This window comes from Spermophilus citellus (assembly GCF_964194105.1).
Source record: "Spermophilus citellus genome assembly, chromosome: 6".
NCBI lineage: Eukaryota > Metazoa > Chordata > Mammalia > Rodentia > Sciuridae > Spermophilus > Spermophilus citellus.
This window is the reverse complement of record NC_138187.1, coordinates 34,477,205-34,492,902: the sequence shown is the minus strand read 5'-3', so window position 1 is coordinate 34,492,902 and position 15,698 is coordinate 34,477,205. Positions and strand designations below refer to the sequence as shown.

At 44.0% G+C, this 15,698-nt stretch overlaps 1 protein-coding gene across 1 annotated transcript in view; it reads left to right on the top strand.

The window, feature by feature from the left end:
* LOC308650967 (general transcription factor II-I-like) overlaps window positions 1–15,698 on the top strand; it is a 73,903-nt gene that overhangs the window by 21,357 nt on the left and 36,848 nt on the right. The window contains exons 7-11 of the mRNA XM_081297566.1: window positions 213–267; window positions 495–538; window positions 3,936–4,013; window positions 12,709–12,768; window positions 14,604–14,660. Of these exons, the coding sequence (XP_081153692.1) occupies window positions 213–267; window positions 495–538; window positions 3,936–4,013; window positions 12,709–12,768; window positions 14,604–14,660 (294 nt within the window). The remainder of the gene's footprint in view (window positions 1–212; window positions 268–494; window positions 539–3,935; window positions 4,014–12,708; window positions 12,769–14,603; window positions 14,661–15,698) is intronic.

Here is a 15,698-nt window from a genome sequence, read left to right as displayed (position 1 = left end):
GTGGTTTGGGGTTGCAAGGTGTTAGAGGACTGCCATCTCTATGTTCATATGGAAGCCCAGATACAGTTTGTGTTGTTACTGCACTACTTACTAATCCAGCCCTCCCCCAGATTATTCGGTATTTAAAGCCTTTGGAAGTATTAGTCATGTTGCAAGTATAAAACCTCTCAAAGGGTTGGGAGACCTAAATTTAAGTTCTTTCCTGTTCATAGGTGGTCGTGTGATGGTAACAGATGCTGAAAGGTCCCTGTTGTCTCCAGGTGGAAGGTAAAGCATAATTTGGTCATTGTTATTAAACTACTGTACTTTTTGCAGTCACTAGAATATTAAAACAGCTCAAAGTTCAGTATGCAGTCACGTCACCTGGGGATCTTGAGGAAATGCCTCTTTTGACTTGGGAGTTGTGAATCGTAGTGCCAGTATGAACGCACTCGAGAGGAGTGTATGTGGTTGTCGCTACTGCACAGCTTGATCACGTTTCCTCCTCCTTTCAGTTGTGGCCCCATCAAAGTGAAAACGGAGCCCACAGAAGATTCTGGTATGTACTAGTGCTTTTAGAATTAATTATAAAGTAAAGATGAATGTTCCTTAATTTACAAGTTTATATTTGAATGATAAATTACTGTATTTTGATGTGTAATGGGCATTCCCTATAAATATCTTTCAACTGTGACAGTGTTTTTTGATGTTGTCCTGTTACACCAAGATCTGCAAAGAACTTGTTAATAGTGGTAGTTAGGTAGTTCATTGCTTGTTACCCATTTGATAATAAAAATTTTATTTTTCAGTGACACAGGCATATAAAATGTCAACTGGTTATACAGTGTTTTTTGTAGAAATCAATATAATACCCTTACTCTCTTTCCTTTGTTCTCCCATTTTATACTTGCAAAAGAACCATTTTTATCTGTAAACTTGGGTATTTACTTGCTTAATTTAAGATACTATGCTTATACTCTTTCAGTGGGTTTTTTTTCTTAATGGACACAATACCTTTATTTAAAAAAATTTTTTTTAGTTGTTGATAGGTCTTTATTTTATTTATTTATTTATATGTGGTGCTGAGGATTGAACCCAGTGCCTCACACATGCCAAGTAAGAGCTCTGCCTCTGAGCCACAGCCCCAGCCCTGCAAGTATTGTTTTGTAGCTTTTTTTTTTTTTTTTTTTTTTTTTAATGGTATGTGGATGGAACTCCGTCCAGGTCTCATGGTTGCTAGGCAAATGCTTTTAATTTGAGATGGTTCTTATTGAGTTGCTGGGGCGGATCCTCCTGCCTCAGCCTCCCAAGTAGCTGGGATTACATTTGTTTGCCACCATGCCTGGCTCAAATGTGTGTCATTTTGATGAAATTTATTTTTCAAGTTTTTCTTTCATTCATTGCTTATGTTGTGGCCATATGCAGAAAATGCTTCCAAGCCTGAGGTCACAAATACTTAAGCTTTGTTCCTTCATGAAGTTTTATCATTTTAGTTTTTATGTAAGTCTTGAGATCTACTGTACATCAGTGGTGGTTGTGGAGGGAGCGTGTGGATTCCTGGTTCTGCATGTGGAGGACCAGCTCTCTGTTAAAAGACCTTCTGTCTCCACGCATCTTGCTCTTGCCTTCTCCTTCCCACCCTCCATCGGGTTTCTAGGACTGTGATGCTGGCATTTCCACTCCCACAGCTCTGCCTTTCATGGAGGTTTAAAGTTCGATTTTTTTTATTTATGATGTTAGAAAAATGAAGATGTAAGTATGCTGCTTCTTTGCTTTTCTGGCTTTTTCCATGTGTTTGAGTTGAGTTTTGCAGTTCATGTTTCAGATCCAAGTCTGATCTCCGTCATGTTATTATTACCTGCTTTCTTGCCTTGGTCCATTTCTAGAGCAAAGGCATTTTTGATTATTTAAGATGATAGCTCTTCCTGATTTGATTTCAGTTTTGTTGGAACCATGTTTTGTTTTTCCGCGTCTGTGCTAATATTCTTCAATTTCAAAGTCAAGCAACTTCAACTTTTAAATATAATTTTCACTTAGAAACCTAGTGTATCGTCACTGGCAGTGTGGTCTGCACCGTGCGTGGCATCTGGGAAGCACCAAAGTGCATGCACGAGGTTTGCTTATTAAGGAAACTGAGTAGACTGCCATGAGGTGTGAGTGGGCACAGACTCTTCAGTTGTATAAAGCACAGTCTTCCTGTCTTAGCACAGTAGTGACCTTCCTGGGTTTGACCCCTTGCAGGTGATGGGAAGCAGTTGTCACTTTTTCTCAGTCTCTAGTATTGCAGAGCCTGCCTGTGGATCTTTCACTCTGCTTTCAGATCACTCAACAAATATCTTAAATAGTTAACTTCATATTTAATATTCCATCAGGCCAGGTATGGCAGACACCTGTAATCCCAGTGGCTCCAGAGGCTAAGGTAGAAGGATCGAAAGTTCAAGGCCAGCCTCAGCAACTTAGCAAGGCTATGTCTTAATATAAAAAGGGCTGGGGATGTGGCTCAGTGGTAGTGCACCTTTGGGTTCTGCCCCCTCCCCCTTTTTGGTACTTGGGATTGAACCCAGAGGCACCTAACCACTGAACCATACACCCAGTCCTTTTTATTTTTTACTTTGAGACACAGCCTCACTTATTTGCCGAGGCTGACTTTGAACTTGCTATACTCCTGCCTTAGCCTCCTGAAGCTCCGGCATTGTGTGTGTGCCATCCGCCGGGCTTGTGCTTTAATTTTGACTTATAAGTTGGTGTATCTTCTTGGCACTGGTACCTGGGGCCTTTTTTTAAATTGTTGTGGTGCTGGGGATTGCATCCACACCTGGTGCGTGCTGCACAAGTGTCCCACTGTGAGCCATTCCCTAGCCCTGATGGCCTCATGGACCATTGCCCGGGTATTGGTGGAAACCTGGAGGCCTGGGCCTGGCATTTGCAACCAGAAGGGCCTGCTTGTTGCAGTGTTGCAGGCGTGTGTGGAGGAGTGAGCTTGACAGAAACAGCAAGCAGAAGCGGAGCCAGAGGAAAGTCCACATCCCTTCATCCCTTCTCCTCTGGCCTGCCAGCTCCCTGCTGTGTTCCTGTGTGGCAGATGCCTTTGCAGGGCAGGGCACTTTTACACTGTGGTTCCACACACACGGTTAGTTGCCAGCACCGGAGCTGGGAGTTTCCCCTCCCCAGGCCAGACGGGATCTGCCCAGCAGAGAAGGGTGCAGTGACATCGTTCCCTTGGAGGACAGGCTTCTTGAATGAGTGCTCAGTGCTTGAACCTGTTTGAATATGGTTCCTTTTGTCCAGCATTTGCTCTGAGAACCCAGTAAAGTCTGAGCAAGATGGATGCGCTCCTGTGACTAGGTCCTTCTGGGTGCACTCCAACACGTCACCACAGCTAAAATCTGGGGGTCCGCAAGTGCATGTTCCCGTCCAAAAGACTGCTCCTGATTGCCTGCCATGGCTCCTCGTGTCCCTTTGTCAGTCTTCTTTATTTTGAGACTAGGTCTCACTAAGTTGCTGAGGGCCTAGCTAAATTGGCCAGGCTGTCCTTGACACTGCGATCCTGGTGCCTCGACCCGCTGAGTTTCCGGGATGACAGGTGTGTGTCACAGGCCTGGCACACTTGCTTGATGGTTTTAGCAACAGATTTCTTTTGCCTATTTTGGACATTCCTATTAATGGAATGATGAAATATGTAATCTTTGGTCTGGTCCTAAATATGTGCTTCGAATTATGTATCTCAATTGTAAGTGGACCAATATTCTTCAATTTCAAAGTCAAGAATTCATGGGGAAAAATTACAGAAAAGACTCTCAGAATATTAATAATTGTTAAAACTTCGGTTTGATTTTCTTTCCTATCCTGCTATCTCTTAACCTTTTGTTCTTTCAGAATCGTTGAGTCATATCTGTGTTGTGCACAGTCTGGCTGACGCCCTGACATTAGCCCTGGAATGTCATTTGCTTTTATAGGCATTTCTCTGGAAATGGCAGCTGTGACGGTCAAGGAGGAGTCAGAAGACCCTGACTACTATCAGTACAACGTCCAAGGTAACGCCCGTGCTCAGCTCTGCTTCCTGGATGTTACTAGTGGTTAAAAATCACAGTTTATTTTGTACTGAAATTTCTTAAAAAAAATTTTTTTTTATTGATTGGTGCTTCATTGGCATATGCACTTGTAATTCATCACAGGAATAAAACAGCCAGAAAATGGGTTGTAAAATAATCTGTAAGGAAAATTAATAGCTAATAACATTCTTAAGTGGACGAGCAAAAATTGTGGTAAAGTTAGGGCTCAGTTTGTTTTCAGTGATATTTATAAAATGTGTGGAAAATATTGAAAGTGTGAACTTTTTGTTGGTGTTATGAGGAGCCTCCTCAGAAACCACCTCACTGCAACCAGTTAGTGAGATGTCCATCACCCCTCGAGTTTTGTCCTTCTGTTGTGTCCTTCTGTAATCTGTCCTTTCCCGTCCTCAGGCAGCCACCATGTTTTCTGTCATTCAGTTTATATTTTCTCAGCATTTACACAAATGGCATCTTAAAACACATGGTGCTCCTTGGCCTGGGGACAGTGTGGACTTGCCCCTTCCCCGGAGTCACGGGCAGTGCTGTGGGGTCAGATGCCACTGCGCTGCGGAACGTCACACTGCCATGTGCCTGGACCGGCTTGGCATCCTTTCGTCTCTGGGAGGCCATTTGGTTTTTCCACTTCGAAGTCACCACAAGTATAGCTGCTGGGAACCTTTGCTTCAGGTCTTGGCTCGGCCTTCCCTGCTCTCCAGCAGATTCCTTGGGATGGGTAGCTGGGTAGCTGGAAGGTATTTTAAGGTTTTCAGCAGGTGCCAGACTTCTCCAGAGTGCTTTGTGGGCTTTACATTCTAGTCAGGAGCATATGGAGTCACAGTCACTGCGCGTCCTTGCCAGCACTTGGGTGGTGCTTGTTAGTGTCGGTCACTTTCAGTGGGTGTGTTACGATTCACCATTGTGGTTCTATTTTGTATTTGCCTAATGTGTATTTTATTTAAATGATACATCTTAGTTCTGGAGCATTTATAAAGCATTCGGAATAAATTTAGTATGTGAATATCTGTATGCCTGTATTAGATTGTGTCATGGTGGCAGGCGCTGTGGTGCATACTTGAAATCCCAGCTCCTTGGGAGGCTGAGGCAGGAGGCTTAGGAGTTTGAGGCCAGCCTCAGCAATTTAGGGAGACCCTTTCTCAAAAGATAAAAAGGGCTGGAACGAAGCTCAGAGTGGTAAAATACCCCGGAGTTCAGCCCCCAGTATGCGGGCTAGGGGGAGATCATGTCTTAGTGAATGTCGTTGTTTTTCTTTCTTTCTTTTCCTTTTTTTATTGAAATGGTACTAAGGATTGAACCCAGAGCCTCACACATGCTAGGCAGGTGCTCCTCCGCTTTACATTCTGTTCTTAACAGTCAGTTCTGAACAGTTTACTGCCATTGGCATTAGGAGTTACATGGCAACACACTGAGTGAATTCTGACAACTTCTTTATTTCCTTTTTTTAATGGTACTTGTGATTGATCCCAGGGGCATTCTACCACTCATCTGCACCCTCAGCCCTGGATTTTTTTTTTTTTTAAATAATGAAGTTATTGAATAGAAGCCCTTTGTCATGTGATTTGCAAGTAGTTTAATTGGTGAAATCCAGTTTATTGAGGTATTTTTCCCCTTAAATGAATTGTGCTTAAGTGTCATTTAAGAGATCTTTTTCTAACCTAAAAGTGACAGTGATTTTCTTCTGTTTCGCAAAATTCTGTATTTCTAAATTTAGGTGCGTTTCCATTTTTTCAGTGAATTTTTGCACAGTGACATCCCGTGTTTTATGGCACCACCTTTTGAAAAAATTGTCTTCCCCTTGGGTTCTTTTTGCATCTGTCAGTTTCTAGAGCATATTCTGTTACCCTGATCTACTTGTCCATTCTCTGCTGATGTCACGTGGCGTTGCCTTTCGAGTTCTGGATGTACAGTGGTTCTTGGAATCAGGTCACAAGCATCCTCCAACTTCATTACTCTTTTTTACAACTATTTTTTAATGTAAATTTAAAAACATTCAGCTGTGAGTTCATTGGCAGAGCCCCTGGGCCTCTTGACGGAGACTGTGCTGAGTCTGGAGTGGTCTGGCTCTAGCCTAGTAACTCTGTGTCTTGCTGTCCGACTCTTCCTCCTGGCCTTTGGTCAGCACTTGGGGTTTTCAGTGTTCAGATCTTGTACGTGGTTTGTAAGATCTGTGCTTTTCATGGGCTTTGGTGTTAGCATACAGGGTGCTTTTTAAATTTTTATTTTAACTTCTATTTATTGCTAGTGCATGCGCTTACAGTTTATTTTTACATACTTTGTATCTTATGATCTGGCTAACTTCACTTATTTTAGTATCTTTTTGGTGAAATCTCAGGGATTTTCTTGTGTAGATACTTGCATTCTCTGCGACTTGGGACAGTTTTATTCCTCCTTTTTTCCGTGTGTTTACCTTTTCCTCTCCTGGGGTTGGAGCAGTGGGGGGGAGCAGTGGCGGGAATCTGCTTGATCCCATCTTGGCAGTTGGAGGAGCAAGTGGCTCAACTTGACGCCTGAGTTCCTCGCAGGTGCTTCATCAGGCTGGGAAAGTTCTCGGGTATTTATATTTTAAGATTTTCAAGAAGCTTAAATGTGAACAGACTTTTGCGTCTGTTGAGGTGATTCAATGGTTTTTCCTGTGCGTTAGTTTGCAAATGTTGAACAGCCCCACCTGGCCGAGACGCAGTGTTGGGATCATGGTTGATGCGTGGGCTCACTCTGCGGGTCTTGAGCAGGCCAGGCAAGAGCCCTCCTGCTGAGCACATCCACAGCCCCTTCTGTTTCTTGAGACAGGGTCTTGCTAAGGTGCCGAAGCTGGGCTTAAATGTGCACTATGTGCTCAGCCAGACATTCGGATTTTAGGTCACAGAGTTTGGCAAAACATTCTTTGTTGCCCCCTACCCCCCGCGTTGTGAAGCTCCAGCTCTGTGCCGAACTCGGGCCTGGTGTTGGTGGTGCCCTCACCTGGAGTGGCTCCCGTCTCGTGAGTCTGAGGCTGTGCAGTGGTGTGTTTGGTCACCTCCTGGCCTCCACGCACGTGCTCCAGAGCATCCTCAGTGGTTAAAATAAAAAAAGTCTCCACGGTCCTCACGTGGCTCACTGGACGGTGTCACCTCAGCCCTTGGCCCAGAGAAACTCCTTAATGCTCTTTCTCTCCTTAGGGAGCAGCTTTGACTTTTGCTGATGGTATTTCTTGCCTTCTGCAGGTGAATTTTGTTTCTATTTTAGTTTTTAAGGTGAGAGATTAAACTCTTTTTTTAATGCCACCATTGTCCTCACAGCCCCGCTTCAGCTGCCCTGCAGACTCCCTTCCTGTGCCTGGTCCGACCTTGGGCCCACTGGGCCAGTGCTCTGTGGCTGACGGGCACTGCTGCCCCACAGAATTTGATTTGTCATTATTTTCATCCTATTAAAAGTACCTAATTTGTTGTGGCTGCTCCTTGTCCTGTGGGTCACTTAGGAATGACATCCACATGTTTGTGTATTTTTCAGATCTTGTTCTGCCACTCGCGTGGGGGCTTCTGTTATGTCATCTGTGTGAATGCGCTTGCTCTAACTTTGATTTGGGCCCAGAATGCAGTCTTGATGATGCCACCTGTGAGCTGGGGCAGACATGCAGTCCAGTGAGGTCCAGTGCTGTGGGGTTTCCCTGCAGTGACAGGTCCGGTGAGGGTGGGTGAGGGCCCAGGTTCCCTGCGTCCTGAGGTTTCAGTCTCCTTCTGTCACTTACTATGGAGAGAGAGTTGGGAGTTTTCCGTTTTCTCTATGGATTTGTATATTTCTTAGGTACTGGAGATTGAATCTAGGGCACTCAACCATTAAGCTATATCCCCAGTCCTTGTTATTTTTTTATTTTGAGACAGTGTCTTGCTAAGTTGCTGAGGCTGACCTTAAACTTGCCATCCTCCTGCCTCAGCCTCCCAAGTCACTCGGATTACAGGCATGTGCCACTGCGCCCAGCAGTAGATTTGCATTTCTGGTTTTGATTTATCAGTTTTCCATCATGGGTTTTGTAGAACTTTGGTCAGTGTTGGGCGTGCTCTGTGGTGGGCCTCCTCCCTGCTGGTGGCCCGAGGCCATTGTGCATATGTGTAGACTTGCTCCTGTGGGTTGTCCTGGCTCTCAGTGAGCTGTGGAACCCTGCTCACCTAGGCCACCAGCCTAGGTTGGTGACGCTGAGGTCTGGGCTGCTCTGTCCTCGAGGAAACCATTCAGCCCTGTTGCTAGAGCCAAGCCTGGGCGCTGCACATCCTGCTTTTCTCCTGATTCCTCTTCAGCCACTGTTCTGAAAACCAAGGATGGTGCATCCTGAAGACTTCCCTGCGTGTGCGTTTCCACCGTGTGTATGTGTGAGTGTATGTGTGCGTGCATCCTCTTGCTAATCTCTTAAGTTTACCATAGTGGTTGGCCTGTGTGTGCTATTGTGTGGTTGTCCAGTGTGCTGTCAAGGTTTTTATTTTTGTTACCAGTAGAGTAGTATTACCATGGTCACTGCTCTGCTGTACTGTGTGCTTTTGTAGGATCACCTTGGTGTTTTCTTGGCAAACCTTTGCTGTCCACCACAATGCCCTAGGAGATGTCTGTGCTCTCTGCAGGTTCTGCAGGCAGCACTCCAGCGTGAGGGTTGGGGGTGCTTCCATTTCTGTGGTGGTTGGTGGGCACCTCTAGCCTTACAAGGGTAAGAGTGAAGGGTGCTACTGAGCAGCATGGATTTGAAAGTATAACCTTTTATGAAGGTATGCTGGGAGAAGGGCACCGAAACCAGAAATCCTACTTTGGCAATCTCCCGCCCCCTCCCTTTTTTGGGGGGTACTGGGGATGGAACCCAGGGGAACGTTACCACTCAGCCACATCCCATCCCTTGTTATTTTTTATTTTTGAGATGGGGTCTCCCTCAGCTGCTCAGGCTGTCCTTGAATTTGTGATCCTACCGCCTTAGCCTCCCAAACTGCTGGGATTGCAGGTGTGCACTACTGTGCCTGGCTTTAGTTTAGCAATATTAATTTGAAGCAAAAAGGTGGGGATAAAGGGTGAGATTATTTAACGTATGAAAGGAAAAACATAAGAAATAAGTCACTACGTTGATATTCAAACCATTAATAATTTTTTGGGGGGAGTACTGGAGATTGAAGGATCTCACTGAGTTGCTCAGGCTTGCTTTGAATTTGCCATCCTCCCCAGCCACTGGAATTACAGGTATGCACCACTGCGCCCCCCCTCGGTGTATCCAATAAGTAAAGTAAAAAATTAATTATGATAATTTTATAAACATGTCTGCATGTAATTACGTGGAAAATATAGCAAGTTGATGAATGCTTACAAATGTGAAATAGATATTTTATCTCTAGCTAATAAAGGTAAGCTAATTGCTATATATATAGAAAATTCTGTACCCAGTAAATAATTATTATTTATAAAATGTGGATCATTTATAAAGATAAACTTTGTACTTATCCACAGATGGCCTTAACAGCTTACCTGAACCTGATGCATTCATTAAACTAGAAACCCCAGTGTTGAACAGAAAAGCTCTATGCTGGGACTCCCAGGAGATATACTGATGACTAAGAATGACCTTCTTAAAAATACTCAGGGCAGGGCTGGGTTCCAGCTCCAAGGTGGAGGCCTGGGCTCCTACCTCCCACCCCTAAATTTGAGGATAGAATCTGGAGAAAGCCACATGGCTGACATCTTGCCCTGGAGCTATAGTAGTACTTGGAAGTCATTTGCCACCCTTGACTGTTGTCTCTCTCTTTTTTTTTTTTTTAAAGAGACAGTGAGAGAGGGGGGAGAGAGAGAGAGAGAGAGAGAGAGAGAGAGAGAGAGAGAGAGAGAGAGAATTTTTAATATTTATTTTTTAGTTTTCGGCGGACACAACATCTTTGTTGGTATGTGGTGCTGAGGATCGAACCCGGGCCGCACGCATGCCAGTCGAGCGCGCTACCGCTTGAGCCACATCCCCAGCCCTTGACTGTTGTCTCTTGTTTCTCTTTTCCCCTCACCTTCTGTGTTGCAGTTGGAACCCAGGCCTGTGCCTGCCTCCCTGCCCTGCCACCCCCACCCCAAGTGTTTCCATCATTCTTTTTTCTTTTGTCCTGGGATTGAGGTGCCTAACCACTGAGCCACATCCCCAGCCCTTCTTTGTACCTGATTTATTTATTTATTTATTTATTTATTTATTTATTTAAAGGAAGAAGCAGGTATTGGCCGGCAAGACTTTTTAGAGAGAAGAGAGAGAGAGAGAATTTTTTCAAAAATATTTATTTTTTAATTTTCGGTGGACACAACATCTTTATTTTTATGTGGTGCTGAAGATCAAACCCATCAAACCCGGTGCACTGCGCATGCCAGGCAAGTGTGCTACCGCTTTAGCCACATCCCCAGACCCCCTTCTTTGTACTTGTGTAGAATCAGGGTCTCGCCACGTTGCTCAGTGCCTTGCTGATCTGCTGAGGCTGGCTTTGAACTCGCCATCTTCTTACCTCAGCCTCCCAGGCTGCTGAGATCACAGCGGGTCCCATTGTGCCTGGCGGTGCACCATTCTTCTTCTTCTTCTTCTTTTTTTTTTACATTTGTTCTAATTAGTTATACATGATAGCAGACTGCATTTTGATTCATCGTACACAAATCGAGAACAACTTTTCATTTCTCTGGTTCATTCTTCTTTTTTTTTTCCCAATTTCTTTTTAGTTGTCTATGGAAGGTTGTTTTATTAATTTATATGCGGTGCTGGGAATTGAACCCAGTGCCTTACTCATGCTAGTTAAGCACTCTTGCCACTGAGCCCCAGCCCCATGAGCATCATTCTTGATGAGAATTCTGTTTTGTATCCAGGTTGCATGACTAGGAAGGGGTGGGTGTGGTGTTTGATCTCAGAGTCTTGATCTTAGTTGAGATTTTATTTCTTGCTGTGCTGCAGATGGCTCCCCAGGCCTCGTGCCTACTGTGCAACACCACACCCCTGAAGTACCCCTCTCAGCCCCACAGTCGTTTTGGTCAGCTTTCTCATGCCTGTGACTTAAAAGACCTGACAAGAACAATTGTAAAGGAGGAAAAGTTTATTTAGGGGCTCACAGTCTCAGAGGTCTCAGTCTGTAGACAGCCAGCTCCCTTCCTCAGAGCTTGTGGTGAGGCAGTGGAGTGTGGCAGCATGAAGCAGCTCACATGATGATCAGACAACAGAGAGAGACTCCATTCCCAAGTACAAAATATTTAACTATCCCAGAGACTACACCCCCAGTTACCACCTCCTCTAACCACAGCCTACCTGCCTTCAGCTTGCATTGAGTTAATCCCATCACAAGATCGATGCACTGATTGGTTAGGCTCTCGAAACCCAATCACTTCTCCTTTGAACCTTCTTGCATTGTCACTAGCCTTTGGAGGACACCTCACATCCACACCATAACAGTAGTTTTTCTTTCACGCTATGTCCTTTGCTTGTAATGTGAAGTTTTATGCAACTTTGTGCATTAATAAAGCCTTTCAGATGTCTTAGAATGTTTACCAAATGATAATAAGAGATAGCTGGTTTGTGTACACATCAATGAAAGAATACATTTTATGTTAAGAAGTAGAAATTGGGGGCTGGGGTTGTAGCTCAGTGGTAGAGCGCTTGCCTGGCATGTGTTGAGGCACTGCATTGAATCATCAGCACCACATAAAAATAAATAAAATAAAGGTGTTGTCCATCTACAACTAAAGAATATTTTAAAAAAAGAAATAGACATTGAGCTGAACTAGATGGTGCCAACAGTTTGGGAGGTGAGACAGGAGGATTAGGAGTTCAAAGCCAGCCTCACCAACTTAGTGAGCCCCTAATCAATTTAGTGAGACCCTGCTTCTAAATATAATACCAAAAAGGTTTGGAGATGTGGTTCAGTGGTTGAGCCTCCTAGGTTCAATCCCAAGTACCCCCCCCCCCCGCATTCCCAAAAAGTAAGCATTGAAAATATAATCTTTTGTTTCTTTTAAACTGATCACTAAAAAACTTGTTGATAAACAGAAATGTGTCTTCAAAGTCTCTGTAGTGTTTTGTGAAGGCTTCCAAAGTATTTTCTACTGATAATTGGAAGGAACCTTTTCCACTTATGAAGAAGTGCTTATGATGGGGGAGTGGCAGAGGGGGATCTGAATTAATACCTGTTAGTTGTTCATTTATTTCAATGGTTATTTAAGTTCACTGGTAGTTCCATCGTGTTGTGATTCCAAGGAAGGTATACCAATTTGGCTTTGCATCTTTCATAAATAATAGAAAAAATAAATATATGTACCAGATAAAACTGCATTTATAATCCATGTGGGGTGGAAGTTACAGTTTACTGTGTTGAATATTTTGCTGTTTAAAAAAAAACATTCCCACCACTTCAGACATACCATTGTCATCCAGCCCATGTGTCTGGCCATTTCAGAATCTTTCTTGACTGTCTATGCATGAATCCACCTGGACATGCCCTCCCACCCACTGAGACCACACGTCAACACCGATCATTGTGTTTGTCGGGTTTTTTAATTTAGTTTTTTTCTGTGTTAGTTTTTTTTTTTTTTGACCTTTTTTTACTTGTAAAAAGGCCATTATTTCCCATGTCTCACCAAACTCTTTCATCAAAGTGACCCAAAATATATTTTGGGGATTACTTTTGAAGTATTATTTTTGTCCCCAAAGCAGGCCCTTCTGAAACTGATGATGTCGATGAAAAACTGCCCCTTTCGAAGTCTTTGCAAGGTATAAACTTTTCACTTCCATTCTCCCACATCCTGTTAGTATTTGATGTTGCTTTATATTGGACAGACTGTTTTGTTATTTATAACTATATTATTACTTTTCCAAATGGAAAAGGAAAAATGTTTTGGCCTTTTTTTTTAAACATATAAATGAACTTCACAAGCAACAATTTTTCAAAACCAATTTTCCCTTTTGTGAATCTAGTAATGAATCTCGAAATGGGTACATGACACACTTTCCTATTTAAGGTAAAGTACACATTTATACCTTATATCAGAATAGTCAGAATAAGGTTGTTATTGTATAAAGTCAGTGATGTAAATATTGATAAGGTCATACTGATACTTAGTTTTTGAAAGGATTGTAAAATATCACTCATCCCTGGGTTTATTAATTGATTGCCTTTTTGGAATTGTCGTGTAGTGGTCCCAAGTTGACAATCATAGGCTGTAGTGATGGCTTTTATTTCTGTCTGTCTGGGCTTTGGGAGTTTAAGATTGACTTTGTTAGATGTCCTCTGTTGTGTGAGTGTCACTGTCTAAGATTGAACAGAGCGTAGAGGACACGGCCTGGTCTACATAGCCACCACCCTGGCCGGCCTCGCTCTTGACCCATGCTCTCCTTTGACTCCTGGACTCTGCTCCACTGCCTCTCCTCCTTTTGACTTGACCTCTTTGTTTCCTTTGACTTTGCAGTCAAAGAACTTAAAAGAGTCCAAAGTCCCAAACGTGAGGGTAAAAGCCAAGCGAAGGAGTGGGTATGAGAGGTATTTTATTCAGTTGGAATAGCTGAGTGGTGTAGATTTGCCTGTAGTTGTGAGTTCAGATAAGTTCATGGGATAAAGTAGAAAAGAACCTCAAGATAATTATGGCTTGTGAAAGCCAGAGGAAAAAAACCCAGCAGTTTGACCTAGAACGACAGCTTCATGGCCATTGTGAGGCTGCAGTTAATCAAGATGAATGTTTTCCTAGCTGAGGCCTTTGTTTAGTAAGCTCGTGACTGAATTGAGTCACCAGTAGATGGGACAGGTGGATGGCTTGCTCTCTCCCCCTCTGCGACTCCGTCTTGCCCAGAGCTGGTATCTTTTGCCCTCACTAGAAGGCAGTACTTCAGCACCTGTCCCTTGCTGGTGGCATAGGTGTTCAGGAGCTGGGGCACTCACCTCGTGGCTCTCTGGCGTCTGAGGTCCTTTCTTTCCTAGGATGAGCCTGTTTACCGTGACTGCCTAACCTGACCTGTTGTTTATGTTCCAGTGTTTAGACGCAGGCAGATTATATTACCTGAATTAGAATGCTTTTGAGACTCAGGGTAGTATCTTAAATTTTAACTTCTGAGTTTCCTGAAGTGCAGCTACAGTCAAGTGGTGGGGAAGGCGCTTCCTTAGCCTCTGTGGTAGTGAGTGGAGGGCTGCACACGCGCGGCCAGCCCACGCGCGGCCAGCCCCGCGCTCAGTCTTTGAGCGAACAGGGTCTCCTGGGTTTGTCTTCCTATTGCTGTTGTGGGTTGTTGACAGATGGGCACGGGACCTGAAGCCACTGTGCTTCTCAGACCCCAGCACCTACCAGAGATCGTGGTGCACAATCTGGAACAAGTGATGTTAAGCCCCTAAGCCCCCTAGCTTCATCTATGTGTTTGTATTTTCCAGAAAAGTTAGCTTCCAAGTAGAAGTGTTGTGTGTTTTTCTGAATTAGAGAACATTGTTTGAAATAATTACTAAGAGTTAAGAATGGTTTGTGTGTGTTCATTATGTGTTAAATTGCTTGCTGTTACCTAGTTCTTCATTCTTCTGTGTGGGTTTTGGTTGGTCTAGTACATATTGTTTATTTTCTTTTTAGGAAGCCATCACTCTTCGGAAGGCAACGAGGGAACAGAAATGGAGGTGCCTGCAGAAGGTTAGGGGAAGGATTTTTAATTTTACTATAGTTGTATGTTGTATTTTATAGATGATACCATCCTTAAAATACTGTCTTGGAGATAAAAAAAGACAATTGTGCCGTCTGCCTTCCCGGCCAGCAGTTTTCTTTTTAGAGACCTAGGACCGGCCGTTCCCTCTCTGTGTGGCCAGCAGAGCAGGTGGGCCGGCCGCCCTGTGGTGAGTACCGCTCCTCTCGCCCTGTGTGCACGGGGTGGTGCTGTTCTCTTCTGGTTTTTCTGTGCCATGTTAAAAATTTGTCGAGGGGAAATAGCTTCAAGTGTTTTAGAAATAAAATCAGAACTGGCTGTGTCAATATTCATTTTAAAATGTCCTATTGAATACTTTACATTTTACAGTTGGGTGACATACTATAAATATATTAATGAAGGAGTTTGTCTCTTATTTTTATACCCATGAGTGCCTCCTGAGCCACGTTACCAGTGTCCCGGCTGTATTGGCTTGGAACTGGGGACTCAGTATTGCAGTGTGCTGCAGCTTTTACCTGTAGGCTCGGGGGTGAGCTGGGGCCAGGTGGGATGGCTTCCTGCAGCTAGACTAAGTGGTTCTCCAGGAGGCTGGTAGGTCGCTCACGGAGGGCGCCTGGTAAGGGTTCAGAGCGCTCTGATCACAGGTCATATTGTGCATTATTTTTCTCAGATAAAAAGGTAATCTGTTCTGTGGCTTTATGTTTATTTTTAAAAATCAAGAATTTGACCTTTTGCCTTCCTGGAGTGAAGGAGACAACAACTTCAAGTTTCTGAACTGTAGGCCAGTCTTTCCAAATTCAGGCGCAGACTGACAGTTTCTAATTGGAATCCATTCTCTCAGAAGTGTTGATGTGCTAATTTCAAACTCTGTACTAGTTGTTTGGGGGGCAGTCAGCCCATGTTTTGATGTCGGAGGTGATTTGATACTCTCTCTGCGTCAAAACTGTGGTTTTGGAAGGGCAGCCTCCCCGCTGCAGCAACCTGGACAGAGGCTGCGAGGTGCAGGGCTATAGGCAGTAGCGCAGGGC